At 40.8% G+C, this 17119-nt stretch overlaps 1 protein-coding gene across 4 annotated transcripts in view; it reads right to left on the bottom strand.

Annotated features, from left to right (window-relative positions):
* Positions 1-17119, bottom strand: part of LOC306877490 (intermembrane lipid transfer protein VPS13B-like) — a 190568-nt gene that overhangs the window by 61252 nt on the left and 112197 nt on the right. For all 4 annotated transcript variants that reach the window (XM_079429263.1, XM_079429262.1, XM_079429264.1 and 1 more), the window contains exons 34-36: positions 11449-12055; positions 10150-10287; positions 8155-8496 (exon numbers count right to left, since the gene is read on the bottom strand). In XM_079429263.1, coding sequence (XP_079285389.1) covers positions 8155-8496; positions 10150-10287; positions 11449-12055 — 1087 coding nt within the window. The remainder of the gene's footprint in view (positions 1-8154; positions 8497-10149; positions 10288-11448; positions 12056-17119) is intronic.

The raw sequence follows: 17119 nt of genomic DNA, 5'->3' as shown, positions 1-17119 counted from the left end.
CTGTAGAGCTGCTTTGCAGCTGAAACTGAATTAGTTTCATAACTGATGAATTTCACAACATTAACACTTCTCTGTTTTTCCTGTAATTTTCCTGTTCATCACTGTGAAGCTGCTTTGAATCAATCTGTATAAAGCACTACAGAAATAAATGTGACTTGACATATTCCTGCGTCACACATTCACTTGATTTACATGCGTTACTCTCCATCCCAGAAGAGCAACAATATGCAGCATCCACACGGAGTTTGTAAACACTTCTTTAGTAAGCAAACTTTCACAAAAGTGAGAGAGAACACATCTCACCTCTGCACACACACACACACACACACACACACACATGCAGGACTGCAGAAACTCACAGTGCTCTGTTATTTCCACACAAACGCTCATGTCCTCGCCTGCTGTTTACCAGCATTTGGCCAAACTCCGTTTCGACTGTGTTTAATAAAGGCACATCAAACTGCAGGCCACAGAGAGAGTCCATCTGGCTCGAGGCCGGACGCATGTCTCATTCTGCAGTTATGTTCAATCCAGTAAACAAGTGCAAATTGTTGAGGTTTTAATTAAAATTCTCAACAATCAGTTTATCTGGAGAAGCTGTATGACAGCATCTGTGGAGCAGATGGGCGCTGCGCTCATGAGCTCGTGGAGACCAGGCCCATCGCAGAGAGAGAGAAACACACACCGAGTCACTCCTCAGTACTGGCGGTCATGTGATCTACATCACCGATAGTCAATCTGCAGGACTTTCCAGTGTTTCCTGACTTAACTGAACATTTGAAAATATTTTTTACTCAATTTATTTAAAAATGGGAAGAAAACAATTACTCAAAATTTTGGTAACACTTTATTTTAAGGTGTCCTTGTTACATGTTACATGTACTTACTATTATAATGATAATAAATTATGCATAATTACTTGCAAGGGTGTAGTTTTGGTTTGAACATTGGGGGGGGGGGGGGGTTGAAGTGGACCCCGGGTCATGCTCCCTCTTAAGGTTTATTTATTTGTTTGTTAGTTTAAATTTTTATTTTTGTAAAATGGTCTTTTGTGCTATCCACCACAAATGCAAATAACTGCAATAAAGTAATAGGCTAGCTAACAATTACTGGATATATCATGTATTTTATATAATATAGACACTTATAGTTTGACAGAATGTTCTAATTCAACACGCCATGAGAAGTCAATCTAACTTAACATTTTATTATACTGATATTGTTTATTTCTTACTCCTTAACAGTTCATATGGCTGTTAATGATTTAATCTATGCCATCATTGGAATATCTGAATGCCAGGTTTTTCCATCACTCATTCTGACTTACTTGCTCTTATGAAAAAGTACCATAGTTCTTAACATAGTTCTTAATTTGTTATAATATTAATCATTACCAGGCAGATAATTAATTTTTTTATTAATTTATATTGCATTCTTTATGAGAAACAACAGTCTTTAGAAACAATAGCTACAACATGCCACAGTTGTAATATGTAATATAATATAGGGAAGTCGTGGCCTAATGGTTAGAGAGTCGGACTCGTGATCCAAAGGTTGTGGGTTCGAGTCTCGGGCCGGCAGGGATTGTAGGTGGAGGGAGTGAATGTCCAGCGCTCTCTCCACCCTCAATACCACGACTGAGGTGCCCTTGAGCAAGACACCGAACCCCCAACTGCTTGCCGTATGTCACTTCACTTCACTTAAATTATAGTAAATGTCATGAGTGGTTTAAAAATATTTTAATATTAATAGTGATCGACCGATATTGATTTTTTATAACCGATACCAATTATTTGCATGTTTATGTGCCCGATAACCGATATGCAGAACCGATATTTATTTACTGTTAGAAAGTAAATAAATGACTGCGTGAAGTAAGTCCATACTTCACTTTGTTTTTTCCTCCTTTCAGTCATCTTAAATTTATTTTGGAGAATTAGCAGTCTTTCATGCAGGGCTCTAGACTCATTCTTCCCACTGATCTCACTTTTGCGACTAACTTTCTCAGTTGGTCTCACGAGCACATAATTTGGTTGCAATTAGTTTTTTGTTTTTGCACATTTGAACATTTGATTAATCAATGCATGCTGATGAACTTTTATCATAGTTTATAGTTATATGGTAACGAAAGTGTTCAACATTTAATCCTTTTTCATCGATATTATTTGTGATTTATATTTTGTGAACAGGAATTCCTTTTTCGTGCGCTTTCACTTTCAAATTCGCGATCTTGGTTTCACATTTTACAAGAAAAGATCATTGTCTGTTTTGCTTATATCTATACACCTTTCACTTTTTAAGACTAAAACAAAAGATGGATTCATTGTTATTCTTAATTAAAAAGCACAACAACAATAAAACAGTACGTTGACAATGACAAACTAGCTTACATAACATTTATTAACAAAAACGAATAAGACGAGGCATGGCACAGAACACATCACATGCTGTCTTATATACAGAGTATATTACAGAATGTTTAGCAAACCCTGAGGAAGCAAACAAATATTAATATATATTTTTTTTTAATTAAGGAAAGCCTCCATAGCGTAACGTGAGGTAAACAGCAAAGATAATAAGCTTCTCAAAATGAAAACAAAAAGAAAAGTAAAACTAAACTGGCTGTAGCTGACAGGACTTGCATTTTTTTTCTACAAGAACACCAGCACGTTCACCTTCTCTGGTTTAAGAAGCGGTCTTTTACTTTAGTTTGAAAACAAAATCCTCCGTTGCGCTCCATCCGTGACGCGCACCTTCACGCTCGTGCTGACACGGCGAGTATAAACCAGGCTCTACCTACGAAGCGCTCGCGCTGAAAGCACCTCTCTTCACGTGATCAGTGAAATCTGACTCCTGCTATAATGTGCTCGCGCTGTATGAAGCAGACGCTTTGGAGCAGCGCAGACCAGGCACTCGTACAAATGCGCAAAAAATTACCATTTTGGTCGCAGTCTAGAGCCCTGTCATGTTAAATTTAATCTTCGTATTACAATAATAAAAAACATTTTATTTATAAAAAGCTTTAGCAGCAACACTAATATTAGCAGTAAGCAAAATAAACGTAGAATGTCTAATGTTTTCAAATGGAGAAAATAAATAAGGGACAGGAGTCATATCAACTTGTGAAGAATAATTCACTGGATAATGTTAATTCACAGAATAATATTCTCTGGAATATTGGAATATAACCAGCATTGTATTTTATTGCATTTCTCAGCTGGCATGCTCTAAATTATGCTGCTGACAGCGCGGTTTATCTGTGCATTTACACAGAACTATAGGCTACTCAAACTGCCATCAATTGCAGAGAATTTCCATAGAGTTGTATTAATTTAGATGTTTATAAACGAAATAATGGTTATATAGTAAGTGTTAATACAATTTAGGGTGCTTCAAAAAAGTGAATCTTGTTAAAAGTTACATGCGGTGGCCGTGCTGAGCATTTCTTGAGCATCAACCGCTGAGTGAACTGCAATATGAAAGCGGCTTCACGAGACTAATGATGAGCATATAGACAACAGAGAGAGAATTACATTCAATGCTTTTATTTCCAACATGCTCTAATTCATGGCTGTGTTATTTCAGGCAAAGTTATATCTTTATAGGGACAGGGCTTGACAGAGTATCTTATTTATCATATTTCTTAGAGCCAAGTTGCATAAACTATATATCAGGCATTTATGTAATGCATCTAATTTGTGCATTAATGACTGTAATATTAAATAGTTTACTAACTACAGCAAATCAAGTACCTGCACGCCGTTGTTGTTGTCTCGTCTCCCCTCAGATGCGCTGCAATTGCGATCCTGCGCGCAATTCTCAAAACGTCCACAAGATGAAGTTTATCAGTGAATCCGATATTACAAAACCGATATCCGATTATGGGAAAATGCTTAAATATCGGGAAAATATCCGTAAATCGATATATCGGTCGATCTCTATGTTAGTTCTGGTGCAAGATTATCCCTCTTTTCATCAGTCTTTTTAGTTTGTGCCTTTTTTTAGATAATGTTCGACTTTCTCCATAGCATTTTAAACTGTCAGTTTGTCAATAGAATTCAAATAGATTGCATATTTTACCATCAGTTTCGCGATAGGAATGGCTCACGCAAATCTTCTCACACTTCTTGCGCACGCTGGTGAACGCGCACAGAGTACAGAGTGATTCGTGCGCCACTCGTGCACAATTAAAAGAACTGCGCTTCAGTCATGTTGTGCTGATAAGCGCTCCGTTCAGTTCGTACATGAGGTGAGCACTTCTAAAAGCGCCAAAGGCGCGATTCAAACAATTAATAAATAACTTGATTCTAGGTTTCCATTAACCGTGGTATAAGTATTGGGGGGGTTGTACTTGCTAGTTTTGGTTATTGGGGGGGGGGGGGGGGGGGGGTTACCTCCCCCCCACCCCTCCACAAACTACGCCCCTGATTACATGCAAGTAAGCCTAAGCCAAACCCCAATCTTAACCATATAGTAAATACATGTAGTTAATTAATATGATGCAGTACTTAAAGGGGTGGTTGATTGCAATTTCACTTTTTTAACGTTAGTTAGTGTGTAATGTTGCTGTTTGAGCATAAACAATATCTGCAAAGTAACGAAGCTGAAAGTTCAATGTAAACGGTGACATCGTCTTTTAAAATTCTGGAAGTTTAATGCCAACAAAAACAGCTTGTATGGACTACGAAGTGCTACTTCCCGGGTTTGAGACGAACCCAGATAAACTTTGCTGCGTGTTCCCCAGGGGTGGGGCCATGCTGCGCTGCTTTAGAGAAGAGGAAGAGAAAACTAGGGGTGCACATAAAAATCTATTCATACAGTGGGGAAAAAAATTATTTGATCCCCTGCTGATGTTGTACGTTTGCCCACTGACAAAGTAATGATCAGTCTATAATTATAATGGTAGGTTTATTTGAACAGTGAGAGACAAAACAACAACAACAAAAAAATCCAGAAAAACGCATTTCAAAAAAGTTATAGATTGATTCGCATTTTAATGAGTGAAATAAGTATTTTACCCCTTCGCAAAACATGACTTAGTACTTGGTGGCAAAACCCTTGTTGGCAATCACAGAGGTCAGACGTTTCTTGTAGTTGGCCACCAGGTTTACACACATCTCAGGAGGGATTTTGTCCCACTCCTCTTTGCAGATCCTCTCCAAGTCATTAAGGTTTCAAGGCTGACGTTTGGCAACTCGAACCTTAAGCTCCCTCCACAGATTTTCTATGGGATTAAGGTCTGGAGACTGGCTAGGCCACTCCAGGACCTTAATGTGCTTTATCTTGAGCCACTCCTTTGTTGCCTTGGCCGTGTGTTTTCACAACCCATTTTCAATGCCCTGGCCCTGATGGTACACGGCCCCATCCTTCGTCCCTTTGATGCGGTGCAGTTGTCCTGTCCACGAAGCAGAAAAACACCCCCAAAGCATAATGTTTCCACTTCCATGTTTGACGGTGGGGATGGTGTTCTTGGGGTCATAGGCAGCATTCCTCCTCTTCCAAACACGGCGAGTTGAGTTGATGCCAAAGAGCTGGATTTTGGTCTCATCCGACCACAACACTTTCACCCAGTTCTCCTCTGAATCATTGGCAAACTTCAGACGGGCTGTACATGTGCTTTCTTGAGCAGGGGGACCTTGCGGGCGCTCCAGGATTTCAGTCCTTCACGGCGTAGTGTGTTACCAATTGTTTTCTTGGTGGCTATGGTCCCAGCTGCCTTGAGATCATTGACAAGATCCTCCCGTGTAGTTCTGGGCTGATTCCTCACCGTTCTCATGATCATTGAAACTCTACGAGGTGAGATCTTCCATGGAGCCCATGATAGTTATTTTGTGTTTCTTCCATTTGAGAATAATCGCACCAGCTGTTGTCACCTTCTCACCAAGCTGCTTGGCGATGGTCTTGTAGCCCATTCCAGCCTTGTGTTGGTCTACAATCTTGTCCCTGACATCCTTGGACAGTTTTTTTGGTCTTGGCCATGGTGGAGAGTTTGGAATCTGATTGATTGATTGCTTCTGTGGACAGGTGTCTTTTATACAGGTAACAAGCTGAGACTCTCTTTAAGAGAGTGCTCCTAATCTCAGCTCCTTACCTGTATAAAAGACACCTGGGAGCCAGAAATCTTGCTGATTGATAGGGGATCAAATACTTTTTTGACAAATTGCTCTGGATTTTGTTGTTATTCTGTCTCTCACTGTTCAAATAAACCTACCATTAAAATTATAGCTTGATAATTTCTTTGTCAGTGGGAAAATGTACAAAATCAGCAGGGAATCAAAAAAAAATTTCCCCCCACTGTATATGAATCGTGATTTTGTCTTCTAACGATTCTAATGGATTCACAAGGTTTAAAAATCAATGTTCTAAAGCAGCAGTTCTTAATCATGTTCCTCGTGTCCTCTGCTCTGCATCTCTATCATTCAGATCATCAGCTCAGTTAATACACTTATTTTCACATAGCTATGAGAAGCGTTATATACACAGACGTGTGTGCAGTTGCCGTACTGTATTAAAGCTTTAATTACAATAAAACTGTATATTAAAAGCTAACATAGTAGCATTTACAAATAACAGCGCATCTAAAAGTATGAAACAACAACAAACAAAAAAACATACCATTAAGAGCCGTGCTTGCACAGGTTCTGTGTGATCCTCTTCACTAATATCCTCTGCGTCTCAATCGGGCTTAAATTGATTAGCAATAAAGAAGACACCATTATTTACAATTCAACCGGAGCTGAGGGGCGGGACGTTCAGATGCACACTAGAGGCGGTTTAGCCAATCACAACACATTGGACCAGCTAACCAATCAGAGCCCATCGCAAATAAAAATAGCTAAAAATGGCTTCATAAAAGCAGGAAATGGTCAGACCATTTATCAGAGAAGGGACAGAGTGTGGAATAAAGGTAAATTATGTGAAAATAATGCGTTTTTAAAAAAAACGAAGCATTAACATGTTAGACTGCTCCCCATAAACACAATAAAGCCTAGAAACAAACCAGTCAACCACACCTTTAATTTATAAGTACACTGTAACAAGGACACCTTAAAATAAAGTGCAATCAAAATTTCTACTGATATATTTTAATATTTTAGAATAATATTAAGAGTTTTATAATATTTTATTCATTAATTCTAAAATTGGCCACTGCATTTTCAGAATTTCCATGACTTTTCCAGGCCAAGAAATCAGTTTTAAAATGAGGCTTAAGAATCCTGGTTCTTCTGAAACAACAGACAGTTGTTGGGGGGGTGAATTAAAATAAAAAATATCATTGAGTTTTAGCTGTTTGAGCTTATTATTTTAAGTAATTTTAAGTCTTCTCCAGGCCCCCTGGCAACATCATCTTCATATGGGCCTGGTAAGCTCTCACAGCACTGCATCATGGGAGAGGCTCCTCTCAGGCCTAAACCAGGACATTGTGACTCTGTTCCGAGTCTCCTGCTGCCCCGCGGGACGGAGGACGGATGGGAACCCACTTCCTGTGGATCTGCTCAGCCCTGTTAAAGGCTCAGGGGGATTAACTGAATTTCCGGGCGGCATAAATAAAATAAACGTTCTGATTATCTGCTGCAGTGCATTGTGGGTAAGAAGGGAGCTGGATTAAAGGCCCAATCAAGAGAAACACACACACACACTTGGCCTGCGATGATAAATGGATGGATTCTGAGATCTTCTGAATGCATGGCGATTCTCTCTGGACTGGATTCTGAGCTTATATTTTAACAGCAGATGGCGCTCTACTCTAGTGTTTATCCACACACTCAAATGCTGATGAAGAAGAGCGCTGAAGAGCACTGAGTCTGTAATCTCACCTCGGCTCAGAATGCTTTTATGACGTCAGATTAATGTAAACACAGCCCACTGTGAACACTCTTGTAATTCACTTCAACCTTGTCCAATCTTATGAATGATTATTTTAGGTTCAAGTGTGTAAGGATTTGGAAACGAGCAGAGCACGGTTGTTTCTGAAGCATGCAGCGCCACCTGCTGTTCAAAACTAAGCTCAGAATCCACTCCAGAAACAATCACCATGCATTCGGAAAATCTCAGAATCATTTCTCCATTCACCATGCATCGAATTATTTTCCCAGCCCTAACACACACAGCACATGAATCACTGGGCATAGGACATGCGTGTATGTGACGCACCTGCGGGTTTGGTGGCATTCTTCAGCGTCAGCGCACCCGTCATGGCCGACACAGACAGCGTCAGACTGGGCCGCGCCGCATGCGCCTCCATCTCCACACCGACCACCATCTGCACCGTGCGCAGCGAGATCTTGTGGAAGGGGACGAGCGACTGCAGAGAGCACAGCAGTAGGTCGGCTGTGGGCGGGGCAGAGCTGTAGCGGGGGGTGGAGCCTGCGGGGGTTCTGGGCTGTGCCTCGCCCTCCCGCTCAGGAAAGAGTCTCTTCCAGAAGACCTTTGCCTGCTCAAGCTTAGCCAGGGTGGGACTGACTCTCACCGGCCGACTGATGTCCACCTTCAACTCTGACACACAGACACACAGAGAGAGAGAGAGAGAGAGAGAGAGAGAGATAGGTGTGGTTAGTTTCAAGCACACACACACACACACTCTCTCACACACACACACACACACTTTTCACACACACACACTTTTCACACTCGCACTCACACACACACAAACACTCTTACACTCACACACTCTCACACACACTCTCTCTCACACACACACACACACACTCTCATACACACACACACACAAACACAAACACTTTTACACTCACACGCACTCTTACACTCACACACTCTCACACACACTCTCTCTCACACACACACACACACACTCTCATACACACACACACACAAACACAAACACTTTTACACTCACACGCACTCTTACACTCACACACTCTCTCTCTCTCACACACACACACAAACACAAACACTTTTACACTCACACGCACTCTTACACTCACACACTCTCACACACACTCTCTCTCACACACACACACAGGTGTGTATCTGCTTGCAGTGCTGACAGCTATACAGTCAAACCAAAACGTATTCAGACAGCTTCAACATTTCTCACATTATATCAGTTTATTCGCTATAGTTTAGAAAATGGTAATAAAATATGAGAACAGAGTTAAACTGTCAGAACAAATTGATCTTGATAAAGTCAGATAACTTTGATAGAAAGGTATGTAATGGATTGGGTTGAATAGCTGTCAGCTGTTAAATTTAAGAACACAATTAGATAATACCAGTTTAGCTCGACCAATCACCAAGCAGTGCTTCATTCTGTTCAGTCTGTTCAGGTCACATTAGCAATTAAAGAAAAAACACTTCAGCAAAACATGCTCAGGTCAAAGCGTCTGAATCATTTTGATAAATTTTACTGCTAGTCCACTGTATGAAGAATTTTTGGGTATAATGTGTCACAGTTAACTTTATTTAGCTATCCTCACGTACACAAATGAACTATAGTGTCCTACACACACTAGTAAAAAAATATAAAAAATTATATCTGGTGTCTGAATAATTTTTGGTTTGACTATCTTCCTCTCAATTGTCTGACTGAAGCACGCTGTTCAGAAATATGACATTCCCAATTTGTTGCCGTTTAACACACACTAACTACCACAACACACACATTACTGACTGACTTCTTTGGAACATACAAGAAGATATTTGAAGAATATCAATATCTTTTTTCTTGTTCATTGAATTTTGTCCTGACATGAAGAAAATCTGCCACAGACCAAACCGTTCATATAATCGCTCTAAATGTGTCTGTGTGCCATGCAAGACTGCATAGTTCTGATTGAATATCTATATTAGATTCTTCATAGTGACAGTGCTCAGTAACAAATAACCTCATTTGAAAAATAGCAAAATGGGTAGATAGTGATCCCTGAAGCAGCTGCTCTAACGCTTTCTCGATGGCTGGCCAGTTTACATGTCTATCAGAAGATCGAGCCTCAGCGGGCAGCTCTTGTCAGGAGTGAAAGACAAAGTAAGTAGACACTGTTTTACGTGTAGAGAGCTAATCTGCGGTTCTAGAAATGATTTCAATGCGCAGGAAAACTCTGTGATGATGCGTACCGGACATAGTAATAAAAACCCCAAGCGCCGCCCCTGGTGGATGGGCTCCAGTGTTGTTGGTGTCTCTGAACTCACCTGGTCCAGTGAGAAAGTCTCTGACGGACACGGACAGCAGCGGGGGGGGGATACCTGTCCGGCTGTTGGCCTCTCCTGCCACCGTCTGCAGCCAAAACACACTGTAGTCTAGCGCCTCTGGGAGAGACTTCCCTGCGTCTGCGAGAGAGACGGACACAGAGGTTGGCGATGAGTTATATCTGTGCAGGGCTGGACTACACGGACTGCCCGATGAAAGACGCTCGGGACATTATTCATCTTTCCTCTGAACAATGCATTTAAAGTAGTTAATAAGTGCTGTCCTGCTTTGTTTACAGCGGTAACCAAGGAAACGCTGTATTACTGCTGTTCCATAAGCGCCACCTGCTGGAATCTGCATCTCATTCAGCCCGTCTGTATTTCCTAAAACATTATTTCATTTGTATCGTATGTGCTATTGCTTGTAATTTGTTCATTTGTTCTTATTTACTGACTGTTTTCACTTGTCTTTTTTAATGTTTGAATTTTATATTTGTTGGGCTAGTAGTTTTTGCTGTGGTATCGAAATCGGAATTAAGAATGGTAAAATGTAAATGGTATCTAAAGTTTTGGTGTCATAAGCTTATTTATTAGAATAAAAGAAGTCAGTTATTTCTATCTTCTGCTGTAGTGTGTCAGTAGGAAATATCAGTTTACATCTCCAAACATTCATTTAGCCATTAATTGTAATAATCCAGTGAGATGTTTGAGATCTGATCTGATCATCATCAGTCTGTCTGGAATGATATGAAGAAACAGAACAAACTGAGACTAAATCCAGAAGAACTGTGTCTCCAAGACGCTTCAAGAAACCTCCTGAAAGCTCCTGAGAAACTCTGCTCAAGAGCACCGAGGACAAGAGCTGCTTTAAACACAAAGCATGCTCACAACACATGTTGATTTCATTTAGTTAACAGAAGGTCATTGATCAAGAAAACCTATACATGACATTATTTTTGAGAGCATACTCATTTTACAGCATTTTTACACAAGTGCCTAAAACTGTTAACAGTATTGTAGCTTTGCAGGAGGTTTCTTGAAGCATCTTGGAGACACAGTTCTTCTGGATTTAGTCTCTCTCAGTTTGTTCTGTTTCTTCATGAAATGTAAACTGATATTTCCTACTGACACACTACAGCAAAAGATAGAAAAAACTGACTTCAAACCATTTTTAGCTGCTGAAAATACTAGTGTTCTGATCATTTTGGCCACCGCTGTATTGGCATTGATTGGGCCAGTAGAAAAAATCCTTAGCATTGAGCCCTGCTGTATCTGTAGCGTGGCGTGAGAAGCGTCACTCACCCAGACTTGTGTAGTTGGTGGCGACTCCCTTCAGGGTGAGGTCGAACAGCGACAGCTCCAGCCTCTGTTTGCGATGGTGGCAGTTGATTAAGACGGACGGCTGTGTCACCTGCAGGAACAGCAGCGGCTGCAGACTGCAGTCTTTGTCTCCTCTGCGGCCCGGCTGTCTCACCACCGTCACGCCCAGAGCCTGTCGCGCAGATGAGCGGCGCCCCAGGACCCCCGGGGACCCGCCAGCAGTGTTTGCGTTGAGCAGATCCTCGGCGGTCAGCGAGGACAGAGCCCCGGCCCGAAGTGTCTGGTCCTCCGGGGGGGCGTCTGCGGGGGGTTTGGAGGCAGGCGTGGTCGCATACGTCATAAGAGAGATGCGTCCAGCAGTGAGGAACACATCGAACGGGATGAAGCTGAGGTTCTTGGTGATGGTGGGCTGCTGCGATGGCCTGGCAAGGCGGTGCTGACCCGTGCCGCTCTGCCGCTCGATCTGAACGATCCGCAGACGGGCGCTGTCGCTGCCGAACCCGCTGTCCTGCCCGCAGGGGGCGCTGCTGCCACACAAACTCTCCACCGAACCGGAGACTGCGGCCGACTGCGGCTGATGACCGCATACCTGAACACAGATCAGACAATCGTATGTTACCCTGGACCACAAAACCAGTCATAAGGGTCAGTTTTTTTAAACTGCGATTTACACATCATAAATAATCTTTCCATTGCTGTATGGTTTGTTAGGATAGGACAATATTTGTCTGAGATACAACTATTTGAAAATCTGGAATCTGAGGGAGCAAAAAAATCTAAATATTGAGAAAATCTCCTTTAAAGTTGTTCAAATGAAGTTCTTAGCAATGCATATTACTAATCAAAAATTAAGCTTTGATATATTTACGGTAGGAAATGTACTAAATATCTTGATGGAACATGATCTTAATATCCTAATGATTTTTGGCATAAAAGAGAAATGTATAATTTTGATCCATACAATGTATTGTTGGCTATTGCTACAAATATACCTGTGCTACTGATGACTGCTTTTGTGCTGCAGGGACACATATGCAAACAGACCAACAATTAAAGGGCTAGATCACCCTAAAACTTACACTAAGCTGGCGTCCTGCATCATCCGCTGGAACGGTGTTCTATTGTGAACATGCGTACAACAGTTAGCGCAAACTAGAGATTACTGTTTATAAAGTTTAAAATATGTATTTTTTCTTACAAAAACACATTGATTTGCTCCAGGAGGCATTTATTCACCCCCCGGAGCCGTGTGAGGCACTTTTTTATTATTACAGATGGATGCGCTTTATTAGACTTCTTTTGGACTATTGCAAAATAACAGCCATTCACTGCCATTGTAAAGCTTGGAAGAGCCAGGACGTTTTTAAATATAATTCCAATTGAATTTGTCTGAAAGAAGAAACTCATATACACCTAGGACAGCTTGAGGGTGAGTATATCATGGGGTAATTTATTTTTTGGGTGAACTAACCCTTTAACAAGCTCATAAAATATCTGAGGAACTGCAGTGGGCGGGGCTAAAGAGGTGGGCTTCACTGGATGGTATGGCATGTAAATGAGAAGTGGCATCACACACACACTCACACACACACACACACACACACACACACACATACAGTGCCCTCCGAAAGTAAACAGTAAAGACAAAATTGCTCTGTTGGCTGTGGAGTCAAGACATTTGCAAATATGATTAAAAGATTAATAAAAAGGATAAAAAACTACAGAATGTCACATTTTATTATTAGCCGTTTCAACACATACATGTTTTAGCAAATAAAAAGATCAGCACTTTTAGAGTTCATCCCTCTATCTGATGAGAGCATAAGTATTGGAGCAGTTGCCTCACAGGTCTTTCTAAGTGATCAGCTGTGTCCTGTTGCATTCATTCTTCAGATATTAAAAGCAGGGAATGTGTCGTATCAGTTATATCCATTACTTCTGTATTCTGAATCTTGCATTCGATGATGACACACACAAACCAGGATGAAGACGAGGGAGCTGACTTTGAGAGAAAAGCAAGCAATTTGGATGCTAAAAGAAAAGAGGAAGTCAGTTAGAGCTCTAGCAAAAACAAAGGGCATGGAGAAATCAAGAGTTTGGAAACCACCAGCGACACCAGCAACCAACAACGACCTGATCGACTGAGAAAACAACAATAGTTGATGACAGACAAATCATAAAAGCTGTGAAAATGAACCCTAAGACGTGTCTGTAAAATCACCAACAACTTCCAGAAAGCTGGGGTGATGCTCTGACAATCTACTGTCCTCAGGAGACTTTGACACAGAATTACAGATGCTACACAGCAAGATGCAAACCTCTGACCAGCACCAAACATAGAAAGACAAGATTAGAGTTTGCAAAAAAGCACAAAGGTGAGCCAGAAGAGTTTTGGATCTGTGTTTATGGACCGATGAGACAAAGATGAACCTTTATCTAAGTGATGGGAAAGCACTAATGTGGAGAAATAAAGGGAACTGCAATGATCCCAAGCATACAGCCTCATCTGTAAAGCATGGTGGAGGTGGTGTCATGGCATGGGCATGCATGGCTGTCTCTGGAACAGGCCCTCTCAACTTTACTGATGACTTAATGCATGATGACAGTAGCAGAATGAATTTAGAAGGGTACAAAACCATCTTGGCTACCAATATTCAAGAAAATGCCACCAGATTCATTGGGAAGTGCTTCATATTGCATCAGGACAATGACCCAAAACACCCTGCAGTTCAGTCAAGGAGTTTATAAGAGCAGAGAAATGGAAAGTCTTAGATTGCCCAAGTCAATCTCCAGATTTAAATCTGATTGAACATGAATTTCAGCAGCTGGAGAGGAGAGTAAAGGCAGAAACTCCCCAAAACAAGCAACAACTGGAATTGTCTGCATTAAAGGCTGGGAGAAGTATTTCAAAGGATGAGAGCAAGAGTCTGGTGATGTCTATGGGTCACAGACTCACTGCTGTGATTGTGTGCAAGGGATCTGCAACTAAATAATAGCTTTTAATCTTTTATATCTGCCTTATGTTCAACTGCTCCAATACTTATGCTCACATCAGATAGAGGGATGAACTCTAAAAGTGCTGGTCTTTTTATTTGGCAAAACATGTATGTGTTGAAACGGCTAATAATAAAATGTGACATTCTGTAGTTTTGTCTCATATTCATCTTTTAATCATATTTGCAAATGTCTTGACTCCACAGCCAACAGAGCAATTTTGTCTTTACTGTTCCAATACTTATGGAGGGCCATCAGCCGTGCAGCGTATACTTATATACGCTGCACGGCTGATGGAGGGTCAGATCCAGTTCAGAAGCTGTTCCATCTCATGAGAAACCTCATGTGCTAAGAGCTCAGCGCCAGAGAATGTTCTCCTCAAATCTCAAACTCCCTTTGAAGAAAACAAAAGCACTTAAAACGAGCGCCATAAAGTGCAGCGGCCTCATTCTGCTTTCTGTGAAGTCGCATTCGCTCAGAGACGTGACGGTCGCCTGTGCATCAAAGCCCCGAGACCCCAAACTCACGACGACTGTTCTGCAGCTCAACCACAACAAAGACGTCGGTGGGTCGCAACCCGATGCAGTGACGTTACAGAGGGACACGTCTCAGCGGGTTAATTCTCCTGCGTAACATGCACTGCAGGAGCGAGCGGACACCAGAGACCCTTTACAAACGTGGGAGAGAAAGAAGAAAAATGCTTTCTCTGCCACTCGTTTCTGCTTGCGCAGGTTCAACAAACAGACACGCAGATCTGAGAGACGTGCAGCGAGGCCGGTGACTCACTGTTGCCGGTTCTGCTGGCAAAAACATGGGGAATCCAACATCATTCACCGTGAATTGTAGCGCAATGCCTAAAAACAAGAGTGAAAACAGAGCGCACAGGGCTCCAGGGGTCAGGCGGTAACCTGTGGGGTCAGCATAGGGCTGTAGTACTCGAGTCTGGTCTCGAGACATTTTTCTGTCGTCTCGGACTTGTCTTGGACTCGTTGGTATTTGGACTCGGACTTGGTCATTGGACTCGCCAAATGTTCTAGTTGGTCTCGACCGAGTCCAGCTATATATGGTTTTTTTCTCTTTCAAAACAAAACCATTAATCTGGCTCGCTTGTTCGTAAAATGGGTAATGTAAATGGTTTAATTTACAATCCATCTAGAACGGGCATTGCCATTGGTCGCCTGGTAAATGCACGGCTGCGTCATACGCCTGGCTCTGAGTGTGCACGCTGCAGAGGCATAATTCATTTTTATTTTGGCCACAGACACAATGTCGGCGAGTTGCATAATACAGTTTGGTTTTACAACGTTTGTTGGAGTTTTCCCTCTCTTCCACCTGACTTTCCTTCGCTTTTATATAGCTTATAAATGCCCGTGCGCATTTCACTTTCAATAGCGCAATTCCGCGTCAATTGCTTATCTATAACTTACGACAACAAATTTTCTGCAATAAACATGGGACTTTTATTAACAAAACGAAAACACCATATGCTATAAGCCTATTATAAAATAACAAACTTACAAATGTTTAAAAAAAAAAAAAAAAAAAAACAATGCCGTGGAACCAAATGAATAAGAAACTGAATGAATAAGATCAAAATGAATAAAGCCTGGAGGATCAAACACCTTGATGTAAAATAAAATAAATAAATTACACAAAATTTAAATAAAGTAAAAATAAGCAAATACTGGGGCTATGGCTGGGCGATTTTTCAGATTTTATGGATTAATTTTATTGAATTTAATGTTTTGCCACAAATTAATTTTTTATAAATCGAGGAATCGCGATTTTGAATAGAAATATTATGAAACGCTAGAATTAGACACTTTGACAATAACAGTAAAGAGAGAAGAACGATCCAACCGCATGATTAACCGCTGTCTTGTGATGCTCTCCATGCCATTCACACAGAATCTGCTTTTGTGTTGACAAAGATGCAGTGGAATAGAAACAAATGCAAGAAGATGGAGTTAAACATCTTTTAATAATTAGAGCGCTGTGTTTTTAGAAAGCCGTTTGATGCACGAGACACTGCAAGAGACGCGAGTGCAACAGTCAAATGCGTCCATGTTTACACAGAAAAACAATGGAAAAGCAGCGTAATCAAATAAAAACCTGTGAAGGACTACTACCCTATGTCTGATATTTCATGTTTGCATCAGGGTGACAGGCTGAAAACAACTGTTCATTGTTTTACAGAGCATTTATAGTTAATAATAGCACTCTAGCTGTTATACCTTCAGTCATTTAGAATTTTAATTACTTGAGAATTTTTCTTGTATTATTTCTGAACATACAATATGCATAAGAAAAGTTTGTACAAGATGTAGTTCATGCATCTTTTCTGCAAAGATATTTAGTGATTTGTTTAACATTTACATCATGATGACAGCTTCATGTGTGTGCTGCACTTAGAATAGAATTTTCTTTAACTAGAGGTTTAATAAAGAAAAGTTGCTTGAATCATGTTGTAGTTATATTTTCAAGTTGACTAGTTAAAATTGTACAAAATCGAGAATTGGTCAAATATTCTATGAAAATCTTTTTTTTTTTTTTTTTGCCATATCGTCCAGCCTAGAAACAAATAAAAAAAAAACTTCCAATTTTTAATTTCTTTAATTTTTCAATCTTTAATTGTCTGTTCTCTAACTGAACTAAATGA

This window comes from Barbus barbus (genome assembly GCF_936440315.1).
Source record: "Barbus barbus genome assembly, chromosome: 12".
NCBI classification, from domain to species: domain Eukaryota; kingdom Metazoa; phylum Chordata; class Actinopteri; order Cypriniformes; family Cyprinidae; genus Barbus; species Barbus barbus.
The sequence above is the reverse complement of the archived record's forward strand: the minus strand, read 5'-3'. Positions and strand labels throughout refer to the sequence as shown.